Consider the following 13268-nt stretch of genomic DNA (forward strand, 5'->3'; position numbering starts at 1 on the left):
TGTACACCTTTCTTCAGAAAAAAAAAGTGTGTCAGCAAGCCCACAGGAACATGACAGTTTGTCAAACACTCATTCATTTCCTCTGAAGTTTGTTCTTAAGAGATAAGGTCAGTAAGGGAGACAAGCTTAGGTAATTTCAGTTTGGCTATTACAAGCAAGTAAGCTTCGTGGTAGTACGTAGATAGAATAAGGCTACAGAGGATGCCTCTGATGGAGACTTCTAGTATAAATGGAGGGCTGGATTTAAGATATTATTCGTGATAGAATGAATAGATAATTAAAAAAGTGAGAAATAGCTTTAAAAATCTGTTAAGAAGGTTTAGACATCAGCTCATGTTTTATTTGATTCACTTTATTGAGTTCAGCATCCAGAGTCTATTAATCATAAAATCCAGGTTTGCCCTTGAGCATTTCAAGGTTACAGGATGCCTAGTCTTCCTATTAGAGAGCTGTAAATTCAACGTGGTCGCCTGTGTTTGTCCTTGCAGTAAATGGGATACCATTAGTTTGGAGTTTGCAGCTAGGGGTGAAGTTAAACTACTCAGTTTGGATACTTTCATAACGTGCCCTCGTTGGCCAAACTTGTGGTAAAATGCAGAATGTTCATCGTTAGGTCGTTAGCCTCTTTAAAAAAAAAGACTTTATTTATTCATGAGAGACACACAGAGAGAGAGAGAGAGAGAGAGAGAGAGAAGCAGAGACACAGGCAGAGGGAGAAACAGGCTCCATGCAGGAAGCCTGATGCGGGACTCGATCCTAGGACTCCAGGATCAGACCCTGGGCCTAAAGCGGTGCTAAACCGTTGAGCCACCCAGGCTGCCCGGTCATTGGCCTCTTAAACGAATAGCTTTATGTAGAAAGATACAAGAAAACCGATTGACTGGAGAGAGCCCATAGGCATAATATTTGAGATTTGAATTTTTTCAGCTTTGTCAGATTATCCCTGAGACCTTAGTTAGGTAAGTCGGTCTGTTACTATTATTGCATTTGCCAAGCAGGAACAATGAACTCTTGCTTGCCTCCTTAGAATTACTGAGGTACTAGAATCATATAAATTTAAGGAAGTAATATGCTAAAAATTTAAATAGCACTGATATTCAAAGATCTCTAACAGGGTGAATAGGGAAGGATATGGAGAAATCTCTTCTCTCGTTTAATAATTCTCTCCGTGTAGGCGCTCTGGCCTGTTTCGTTTTGCACACTGCAGGAGGGGTGGGATGCAGAGTTGAAAAAAATGACCAGGTGATACTAATGCTTCCCCCTCACCCCCACCCCCAGTCCCCTGACCCCGTTGCTTTTTGCTGATTGGTTGTGTTGGACCGATCAAGATTGTCTTCTGCTCCAGGAATCTTCTCACTGCATCTGTGTTCCAGTGATCTCCCTTCATCTGTGGGGGATGCGTTCCAAGACTCCCACGGATGCCTGAAGCCATGGATAGTACCGGATCTTAGACATACTATGTTTTGTCCCATGTGTACATATGTGTGAGAAAGTTTAATCTATAGATTAGGCACAGCAAGGGATTAACAACAATACGTAATAAGAAAAAAGAACAATTATAACAATATACTGAAATGAAAGTTACACGGATGTGGACTCTTTCTTTCTCAAGACATCCTGCTGTGCTGTGCTCACCCTTCTTGCGATGATGCGAGGTGATAAAATGCCTGTGTGATGGGAGGAAGTGAGGGGGATGACGCGCGCACCGGGCAGCGTGAGGCTATTCCAGACCTGACAACATCAGAAGATCAAGGAGGAGAGCAAGTGACTCTGGGGCAGCTGAAGCCCTGAAACGCGAAAGTGCAGAGAAGGGGAGACTACCCTATATATCACTGAATAAAAAGGCAGCAGGGCATTTAAGAGTGATGTAAATTCCAGGATTCCAAGCAAGTTTCAGAAACAAACAGGTTGTTTGGACTCTGGGTGCCCCATTACTATCAAGCTGGATTTTGCAAGATCTATCGGCCGCTTTCCCGGTGTCAGTCGTAAATACCTTCTTGTGAAAAATAAGTGCCAAATGGCCACTGTGATTGCCCAGGACGTGCCAGCTGTTGTTTTTTAGTCTTTCCTGACTGCCTTTCTCCCCCACTCTGCTTTTTTGCCAATGCATCTGCGTGCTCTGCTCTCCTAGCTCTACCCCACCCCTTCTGCAATTCATTTTCTTTCCATTGCTCAGAGAGGCATCAACAAGAGAAAGAAGCTTTTTGAAAGTAATAGCCTAGAGGCATTTAAATTTGCCACAGCTACTACTCTTCTTCTCCCCCCCCCCTTTTTTATTAAATGGTAACTTGTGTCAGAGATCCTATTTGGACAAAAAATAAAAATGAAGAGACATCTGCTTAGGATTAGTGCCTTTTTTATTTCTGCACCTTCATTTTCAAGATGATGTGGTTTTATTGTTCCCTGTTAGTGAGCTACTTTTCAAGTCTCAGGTGACCAGACAGACTTGAGAGTGCAGTTTGGCGCATGAATAAAATGGGACACGGTGTTCATTTGCAATTTTATTTTTTAAAAATGAAATATTCAAAGTACTTTTTTCTTTCAAATATCGACACATAATGTTTAACTTTAAATATTTACAGCATGTTGTTGTGATGCTCTTGTAGAAAAATGCATGCTTCTGGCCTGAAAGCCAGAGCAAAATGCAAAAGACCATTTAACTGCAGCCAGAGAACATGAACCTGTACAGTATCCAGTCACTTTTCAGCACAGGAGTGAGAGCAGGAATACAAAATTGGAACCTATTGTTTCCTAGCAACATGGCTCAGGCCATTATAACACAATTTTCAGTATGATTAGAACCTCTAACTGTTGTTATATAGAAACTGAAAATCTTGGCATACACTGTAAACATCTTTACTTTTCATGAGAAAGTAAGCAGCTAAAAAGAATATTTTTCTGACGTAAAGGCTATACTTCTCTTTTTCACCTTCTTTCTTACTGATGCTTTTGCCAGAAGAATAGTAAAGATCTAGACATTGTCATGATTCATACAAGTAAAATATTTTTCAAGGACACAATCTGATATACTAACATTTATTTAAGAGGTTAAAGTCCACCACTAAATCTAAGGAAAGATTTTTAACTGCCAAACACATTTCCTTTGACAAATAATGTAAGATGACAACTGCCAAGACAAAATCCACAGCAAGTTTAACTAACTATTTTCAGTTACTGTTTAGGAAGTAATTTCTTCTTACACACAGTAGTAGGTTTGGTCCTTAAGAGCTTTCACATGAAGGACACACTGAAATAACAGTCACTATTTTGTGGTTGAATTCTTTTTGTTGTTTGTTGTTTTCTGTTTTTTTTTGTTTTGCTTTTTAAATTTTTTTGTTTTTTTTTGTTTTTTAATGTTTTTAAATTTTTTTGTGTTTTTTTTTTTGTTTTTGTTGTTTTTTTTTTCTTTTGCAGAATAAAGAACCTTACAGAAGGCTGTGGAAGAGCAGTCTGAGATCTGAAGTACTAGTCAAGTCAGCTATGTGTATGTGAGTTTCTCCAAGAAAACAAGAATGTTGCATCCAATCTGTAGCCTTCTGTCTCTCCACAAGCTAGAATACACTCCAGTCTCCCCTAAAGTGTCTTTCAATAGTTGATTCCTGCACTCTTGCTTTCATTATAATCGCCCTTACAGGAACGTATCTTTATAAATGCAAAAACTTCACCCTGACTCTCTCAGGTGATATTACAGTGGGGTCTAGTCTGGTTAAAAATGAATTTTTAAAAAAGGAAAGAAAAGAAAAAAAGTAGGAGCAACATGATAGAATGTTTGAAACTGTGTCAACAGAGATGAAAAAGAAAAATCTTAGAAAAATTATCATTCAATTTTATACTTCTCTATGTAGTTAGCATGTGAATTCCAAATTATACATTGTCAAGTTTTTATACATTTGGCTATGTTGTATATATATATATATTATATATATAGTCTATATATTATAGATCTTCTAGATAAATTGACAGTAAAGGACATACTTATACAGTATTTTGCTGGGTTAAAAATAAAACATATGTCTATTTATATGGTGAGTGTTTTGCTAGAAATTAGTATGAATTGGGCTTTATTTCCCTTTCCTTCAGGAGTCATGCTTCTAATCAATAAGATTAGAATGACAACTAAAAATATATGTTTTTAAATGTCTGTTAAACTGTCAACTTTGCAGTTCATTTGGATCTCTAGACTGTAGTGCAAGAGTAAAAACAAAACAAAACAAAACAGCACAAATAAAATGGGCCTAACTAGGAAAAAGAAACAACCACAGAGTATTCTCTGCCTCCAGCCCAGAATGTTCTTCATGAGAGCCCAACTAGCATGCTCTCATTTGAGCTTACTTGAATAGTGTGTGGCTGTGCAGTGTCAGCTGCCTGTGCTCTGGGTTTGAGAAATTCATATCTTTCTCTTTAGGATGCATTTACTTTCATCAGGAAATGCAAACAAATTGTTCTTTCATTAAGTTAAACTTCAGAACTACAAATCGATGAAGGCATTCTTTGTATTCAGCTGAACTATGTACCCAATATCTCCGTGTTCTTATTAAGAAATGCCAAAATGTTTCTCTTAGATTTACTGTTCATTGGTGCTAACCTTTTGGGTTTTTCCTCTTTCTTTCCAAAAACTTTGGAAGTTGTAAAGAGAGTAATAATAGTTCAAGGCAGTATTAAAACCACAGCTGTAAGTGATAAAAAGTGCATTTCCTGAATATAATACAAATATAACTTTAAGAAACTAAAGGCACAAACTAAATAAATATGTATTACAAACTAGAAATGCACAGTTCAAGGTAATTACTATTAAGTAAAAGCTTCAAATATTTGTTTCTAATGGATATTTAAAGCAGTTTGAAAATGATACATCAGTGAATTGCAAAAAAGTATAATAATCGCTTAAAATATAAGCAAAATAGACTCTAATATTGACATCTTGGATTAGTGATAAAATACATCATCACATTTATGAATGCACTCTCTATATACAGTTCGCAAATTATTTTTCCATTGATTTAAAAGAAAATCAGAGGTTCTAGGAATTTAAGGTCCATTTTTAGGTTGGTGTGGAGGTATTCAAATTTTCAACAAGTTTGTTCATAATTTTAGAATCCCATCTTAAATAAATACTGTACCACTAACGCAGGCCTGATTCAGAAAAAAGAAAAGCAATAATATGATTGTAGTCTATATTAGTAATCTCTTGAGCTGGTGTGCTTCCAATTAAAAAGAGAGAGGAGGGGCACCTGGGTGGTTCAGTTGGTTAAGCATCTGCCCTGACCTCAGGTCATGATCTCCTGGTCCTGGTCCTGGTCCCGGTCTTAGGATCAAGCCCAGCATTGGGATCTGTGCTCAGCGGGGAGTCTGCTTCTCCTTCTCCCCCTCCCTCTGCCCCTCCCTCCCCTCATGCTCTCTGTCTCTCTCTCAAATGAATAAATAAAACCTTTAAAAAAAGAGAGAGAGGAGCTCATCATGAATTCTCTCTCTTTCGGAATACATGTGTAAGAATGTGGTAATCTCAACCTGATGTTTTTGAAAATGAAATGTCTGGATATACCTTCCCCTGCTGTGCAGATCCTTGCCTTTCCCTTATTCTACTTGGTGGAGTAAGGAGTCAGACTCTTTAAAAACCTTAACCTGAGCCTGAATTCTGACTTTGCATATTTTCAAAAAAACTGCCATCACAAAGCAGGGCAATGACCCCCACACTGCATTTAGGTAGTAGCTGGAAAGAATCCAAACTGTAACATTCCATCATAAATTTTCCTTCAGACATAGCAAATGTGCAGACCCAGTGATGAAAGTGCTGAAGCTGGCTCAGGGGAATTTTCAACAGGCCACATTGTGCTGTCGTGTATTTTCATTTGTGGTAACGTACAATTACACAGCGTTTTACAAACTGTCTCTTTGTCACTGGGCACAAATCTCACAGCTAACGAAGGGGCTTCTTTTTACTACAGGATTCATAAAGATTGAGAAACTGCAGCTGATATTAACACTAATCCTGATCTTTTTCCAAAGTTTAACTGATCATGGAACAAAATTACCCTTCCTGGAAAATAGTTATTTTTCTAGGCAGGACAGATGATTAAATCAAAATAAATGGGTGAAGACAGAGATCTAAAATAAATAACTGCATAAATTATTTCAGCAAAAAACAGTCTGCCTCTCTATAATTAGTTGAAATGTCTGAGATCGGAAAGGGTTCACTTAATTAAATTTCCTTACTGTGGCTGGGAGATGGTCAATGCAGAATTGTACATTTGAAAGATAAATCCAAGGGGGATGAATCAATGTGGCAGCAACTACTGTGATGTTTGGTTTGGTCTTTCCTTTGGTACTTTCCTTTCGTCTTAGTACTAGGTCTGTTTGTTTGTTTGTTTGTTTGTTTTGAAAGGTTTTGGCTCTTGTGAATTTCTGCAGTAGTAGTGAACATATTTATTGGCATGTCAGGCATGCATGCCTGCTGACGCCTCTTTTTTCTTTTTCTTTTTCTTATTTTGTACCAGAATCATTTGTAGTAAATTACCTTTCGTGTGCACAAAGCCATTGGATTAGTGTATAAATACGGAATCACTAACGTGAAACTATGACCAAAACACACCCTATATATAAATGAGAAATTCCTACCCAGGTTAATGAAAGCTATGCTTACATGATGCCAATACAGCTGGACAATTTGGTAAAAAAATGTAGTCAGAACAGGTTGTGTGGGAGAAGTTAACACTGGCCAGCTGCCCTGGTATCATGTACACACAAGCAGATAGTGGCAATTCAGTCTGGTTACCACACCCGCAGGGAAGCGTGGTAGGCAGAACCCAGCCACCACACGCCAAAACACAGCACAACAACATGGCATTTACTTTCACAAGCAAGGAGGAATAACCAGGGAGGAGAGGCAAATGGGTCCTGACTCTGGGAGATGGTGGCTGAGGACATTTTACACTTCTTTTTACGTTTCCTATTACGCATCTGGAAAATGTGAGAGGGCTGGCAGTCTTTCGAAATGCAAGGTTCAGAATATTGCACCACATCTTCAAATAGCCCATAAGCTCTGCCGACGGTTAAATGTGAAATTTTGTGTCACGATAGAGATATAGAACCTTGAGTTCTTTATATTTGAACATGTGCATGGCTTGACAAATTTAAAGTGGTGCTTTCTGAATACTTTTGTTTTAGCTGTTTTACTTGTGTTATTTTGAATACTGCCACACAAGAACTAAAAATCTGTCATTTCTTAAAGAGTTTAAACAAACAATATTAAAATACCATCTTCCGTCACATTGAAAGGCAGTTGGATATGTTTTTCCTCCATATTTACATATACAGAGTTCTGATCTAGAAAACCAATACAATAAACCATTTTATGTTTTTAAAAACAGGCAGTCTTTGGTGACGCAAAGGCAGAGATTTTTTTTGTTACCTCCTGCCTATTTCGCTCTGTCTCATAAAGTGAATATTGTTGGCACTGTCAGAAAGTTCTAGATACTGCTCAACAGACAAAACAAAATACCCATCATAACCTTGTACCCTCCCAGTGCTCAACAGCTGCTGCTTCTCCCCCTCTGTCCATGCTCGAATACCCTCCTCCCCTTCTTGCAGCCTTCTTTGCTCCTTAGTCCAGGCCTGGGCCACAGCGCGCTGTCTGGCAATCTCCAACACGTGATTCTTCTCCTCTTCGACAGTTGTCCCATACCGGATGTTGAAGCACAGAGCCCCGTGCTGGAGCTGGATATCTGCAAACCGTCTAGTCCTCCCATTCAACACAGAAGTCATCTGGGACACAGTGACATTGACACCATTCTCTAGAATCCGCCTCCCCCCTGTGTTACCAATGAGCACCAGGTCTTCCTCCAGAGACCCGAGCTTAATGAAATAGTGAGTGTCCCTCCCCTCTATGGTAAAATGTAGGTTTTCCAGGTAATGAGCATTATTGAGAATGGCAGCAAGCCGCCTGCTATCTTCATTTGCTACTCCTATGATATCGGCTGTTACTATGCCATCCTTGATGGCGAATTTTATACCTTTTCCAAAGACAGAAGGAACAGCAGCAAACCTTGGTTGCTTCCCTCCTTCAAGGCACCGTCCATCATTGTATCGAGGGGTCATAGGAAGTTGGTCCAAGGAAATGAAATTCCTGAGCTGTTTCTGGAGCTCGCACTGAATACCTAGAATGGTCTAGGAAAGAAGAAAGGTACAGTGCAAATGCTTGGTGATTGTGAAAAGCACCTTCTTGCCTTACCGTTCCGGTGAGTGATTTCACAACAAATTTCACTCCAAATTTGGAATCTCTTCATCAGAGATTTGGCAAGGACACGACTAACAGGTTACTGGGTCACCTTGCATACACTTCTTGTGGCCTCGGTGAGTTAAACATAGGGTGATTTGTTCAAGCTTGGTATCATAGAATCTCAGAGCTAGGAGCCACTTCAAGGTAAGTGGGTCCAGCTCCTCCTGAAGAAAGACATTTTAATTTCACCAGTGTAACTAATACTGACTAGCTGTTTGTCACTCTGTGTGGTGTGATACAGTAGCCACGGTGAGGGTAGAGATGGCTTAAGGCATTATTCTTGCTTTTTTTTTTTTTACAGATTTTATTTATTTATTCATGAGAGACAGAGAGAGAGAGAGAGGCAGAGACACAGGCAGAGGGAGAAGCAGGCTCCATGCAGGGAGCCCAATGCGGGACTCGATCCCGGGTCTCCAGGATCAGGCCCTGGGCCGAAGAAGGCACTAAACCGCTAAGCCACCCAGGCTGCCCTATTCTTGCTTTTAGAGATTGTAACCAGGGCATCCCTGGGTGGCTCAGCGGTTGAGTGTCTGCCTTCGGCCCAGGGCCTGATCCTGGAGACCCGGGATCGAGTCCCGCATCGGGCTCCCTGCATGGAGCCTGCTTCTCCCTCTGCCTGTGTCTCTATGTCTCTGCCTCTCTCTCTCCCTGTGTCTCTCATAAATAAATAAATAGAATCTTTAAAAAAATTAAGAGATTGTGACCTTATAAATGACTACAACAAATCAGCAAGAAGTTCACTGATCTTCTTATGTGTACTTAAAAAAAAACAACCTTTTTTTTTTTACATTTTTATTTATTTATTTATTTATAGAGAGAGAGACACACACACACACAGAGGCAGAGGCACAGGCAGAGGGAGAAGCAGGCTCCATGCAGGGAGCCCGATGTGGGACTCGATCCAGGGTCTCCAGGATCATGCCCTGGGCTGAAGGCGGCGCTAAACCGCTGAGCCACCGGGGCTGCCCAACAACCCTTTTTTATTATGGGCATTTTCAATATTAGGAAATCAAGAGAATAGTGAACCTCCAAGTATCCATAACAAAGCTTCAGCAATTTCAACATTTTGATTAACTTTTTAAAGGACTTTTAATTATAAAAAAGACTTAATTACTTTTTAATTACAAATATTACTTTTACATATTATATGACTTTACAAAACAGGATAAGCCTATAGTACCTATTTAGAATTGCCTTTCCCTTATAAATTTTAAAAAGATTTTATTTATTTATTTAAGAGAGAGCAAAAGTGAGAGTGAGAGAGCATGAGCTGGGGTGAGGGTAGGACAGAGGGAGAAGCAGACTCCCCGCTGAGCAGGGAGCCTAATCCAGGGCTCAATCCCAGGACCCTGAGATCATGACCTGAGCCAAAGGCAGATGCTCAACTGACCGAGGCAGCCAGGTGCCTCTGATTTTTTACACTTAAATTTCAAGCCCCCCCATCCATATTTGTTTTATTTTGCTGAAGTAATTTTTTTTTTTTTTTTTTTTTGCAAAGAGACACTCCTCCATTTCTTTCAATTGTAGGGAAAAGTTACTTCTTGTTTTCATTTGTACCTCATACTCTTGATGAAATTATCTGCTGAACCGTGAATAGTTTGGTATTCCTATTTTCCCAGACACTTTATCCCTATAATATTTATTATTTTTACTTCAATGCTCTTACATACTTTTTCTTTGTCAGAATAATTTAATTCTGTTCTTCCCATGCTTTTAATGCACTATGCCTTAAATTATTTTGCTGTTGGAAATTTTTATGTCAGTGAACAGTTTTCTCTATACAGAATCCATAATTGCCCTTGGCAGCCCGTTTCAGAATTTTAAAAGTTTAGTTTCTCTTGTTTGTTTACTGCAGCAAGTCATCAAATCCCATGTTAGTCTTGTCTTTTCTAAAAGCTCCAATTCTCTGATCCTTTCTTCATGGAAACTTTTTTCCTACCTCCTCATTAATTAATTAATTAATGGACAATTGTGGACATTTCAGTGAATATTCAAGACAACTCAAAAAGAAGTAAATGAATATATGTTAATGCCATGTCATGGTGTTGGATGATCTGCTTTTTCAGACAAATAGAGATGGTAAAATTTTAACTAACCTTTCCAGGATCCCACTCTTGAGTTTTTGTCTGAAGCTGTAGAAGTTCATAAGTTAATTCCAAATTTTCTAATTCTGGTTTGGGAAATCCAGGTAGAACATTGTGTAACTGGAAACCAAACAGCTCCAACCAACTTCCAATGTCTGTGAGGCACAAAATATAAAAGAAAAAAATGATGAAGCCCATACTTTACAACCTTTGTGGAAAGCCTGAACTGTACCTCTCCTGCCTTCAAAATGTTCAGCCAATGGGAAGTTAGGGATAAAATTCTCCCTACTATCACCTGCTCTAAAATATATGATCCTCTCTCTACAGGGAAACCTTTTGATTCATGGATAATCACAGAGATAGGTTCAGTTTACAGCACTGAAACTCTTAATGTGATAATAGCACTGAGGTCACACAGTCCACAATATTAGATTTATTTGGTAGAACATAATCCTGAATTTTTCTTTTATGAAATTATTCATATAAGATTTTTAAAAAAGATTTTATTTATTTGAGAGAAAGTGAATGAGAGAGACAGCAAACACAAGCAGGGGGAAGGGTAGAGCAAGAGAAATAAGCAGACTCCCCACTGAGCAGGGAGCCCGACGCTGGGGCTCCATCCTAGAACCCCGAGATCATGACCCTAGCTGAAGGCAGATGCTCAACCAACTGAGCCACCCAGGCACCCTTCATATAAGCTTTTAAGAGTGAGAACTATAAACAGAATGCTTAAAAGGGAAGAAAAGGTGTCCTGGGATGCAAAAGTATCAGGTCTTCTGCCACATGCACAGTTCTGCTCACTCTAGCAGACTAAGGAAGAGAGTGACTGCACAATAACTTGTGGCCTAACTGGCAGGAAGAGGAAGCATATTTACAGAGGCACTGAGATTATATGATAAACACCATAATGTTATATCAAGTTTAGTGTAAAGTTTTATACCTGTGGTATACTTTGCAACGTCTTGAATTTTGCCAACTGGGTAGTTATTTTCAAAGGAGTAGAGGTTGAATGGTTTAGGAAGGAGGTTCAACTGTTTCCATATGTGATGATTAGGTGTCGTCCACCTACCAGCAACAACATCATAATCCCGTTGCCCCAGGTGCACTAATTTAGTAAGCAAATCATACAGTCCTCCATGAAAACCAATGATGACCTGAAAGTCAGGGTAAGTGTCATGATATATATCTCCATAAGGTGTGTACAATATCTCCTTTATCACCTGACCTCGACTGCTAAATACAGCCAGTGGGGTGCCTGTATTATCACAGGCTACATAATATTCTTCACCACTGCTTAGCTCCATGGCAATAAGGTGACCTTGGAGATCATAATACAGAGATGTGATCTCTGAGCTCGTGTGGTTGTACAAATGAGTGACTCTTATGGGGTTGGCAAGGTCTGCATAAAAGAACTGAAGGTGTTGCCCTAGGCTGGACTTACTGGCGACACGTCGCCCAAGCCCATCATAATAATACTGCACAGTCCAGCCAGAAGCCTTATTGTAGGCTTTCTGCAGCAGACCATTAGAATTATATTCAAAGATATCATTTCCCCTCTGCCTCAGAAAGCCATCTTCATCCATTTTATACTGAATTTCTCCTAGTCTGGTGATGCGGTCTCGGAGGTCATATCGGAGAGGAGTAAGACGAGCACTATTCCCATGGCTTAGGAGGTTGATGTTTCCATTCAGATCATAACTATAACGCCACTGCGTTTTGTCATTTACAGAAACAGTTTGAAGTTGCCCATCAGCATCGTATTCATAGAAGTATCTTGTTATGTTGGCATCTACTCCTACTCTTATATCACATATTACCATACGCCCCATATTATCATATTGAATAGTCATCCAGTAGGCAATTGCCTTTAGGATTTCATATTGAACTTCAATAACTTGTCCGTTGGCACTGAAGATTTTGGTGTGCTTCATCACCGTAGTAGTTATGACCTGATTTAAATCGTAATTAATGACACTGAATTTTCCAAACTGCTCTGTTCTACCAGAAACATCAACATATCGGTACAGATCTATGGGCAAAGGGGTCTCATTGATCACAGCTTGCATGCTGGTGACGCGGAAGTTGTTGTAGCTGTAGTCAAACCGAGCATTCACCAGACCTTCTTCACTGAATCTGAAGATCTGGCGTCCAATAAGAGGTCCTGAAGAATCAAAATAAAAATAATGAGAACAGAACTAGATGCATAATGTTGAGCAGTCAGAAAGATCTAGTGTCACTGACTTTAGTAGTGATACTTTTACATTCACACCTGGGCATATCATCTCATAGATACATACTCTTATAGTTGTGGTCATTAAATATGAAAAGAATACCAGATGCTATAGTTATAGAATAATTTAATTACAGGAGCTATTTAAGTAATAACTCATTCAGTGGCTTGGGGTGGTGAGACTGATATTATAAACATGTTTTCTTGTTATAATAACTGACAAAAGTACTTTTAATTTGTTTAACCTATGTGACAAAGTCAGTAGGTCAGGTGTTGACAAAGTCCAGCATTAAGGTAACTGACTTTGGGCATTTTATAAGCCCAAAGGATGAAATATATTCAAAAGTCCTGACTTTTGAACATGTTTTGTCATCAACTGAGGCTTATAAAGGTCACACGGGGCTTAGGCCCTTGCCAGGGACGCTCAAGTCTTGTAGCTGTGTCTCTGGGAAGATCTGGTGGAGAGTTAGGATGGAGGACACAGTTCGACCAGGTTCTTGGATCTCAACTTTTCCAAGAGCTGAGACACAGAAAGAGAAATGCCCAGTAGGTTTTTAAGGAATCAGCTTTCATGCAGCCTATAACAGGGGTTTTAAATTTTCAATGGAAGATAATTTAGTAAGTAAAGTGAATGTTTATTGGATTGGATGACTACAGGTTAATGCTTCTGTTTCACACT

The 13268-nt window shown here is 39.3% G+C and overlaps 1 protein-coding gene across 3 annotated transcripts in view; it reads right to left on the reverse strand.

Moving 5' to 3' along the window:
- Nucleotides 1-2488: 2488 nt before the first annotated feature.
- TENM1 (teneurin transmembrane protein 1) overlaps nucleotides 2489-13268 on the reverse strand; it is a 794660-nt gene continuing 783880 nt past the window's right edge. For all 3 annotated transcript variants that reach the window (XM_025431163.3, XM_049107241.1, XM_049107240.1), the window contains 3 exons: nucleotides 11300-12520; nucleotides 10372-10514; nucleotides 2489-8163 (listed from right to left, as the gene is read on the reverse strand). In XM_025431163.3, the coding sequence (XP_025286948.2) occupies nucleotides 7405-8163; nucleotides 10372-10514; nucleotides 11300-12520 (2123 nt within the window). In that variant the 3' untranslated portion in view covers nucleotides 2489-7404. The remainder of the gene's footprint in view (nucleotides 8164-10371; nucleotides 10515-11299; nucleotides 12521-13268) is intronic.

The sequence above is a fragment of the Canis lupus genome, chromosome X (assembly GCF_003254725.2).
Source record: "Canis lupus dingo isolate Sandy chromosome X, ASM325472v2, whole genome shotgun sequence".
Classification (NCBI taxonomy): domain Eukaryota; kingdom Metazoa; phylum Chordata; class Mammalia; order Carnivora; family Canidae; genus Canis; species Canis lupus.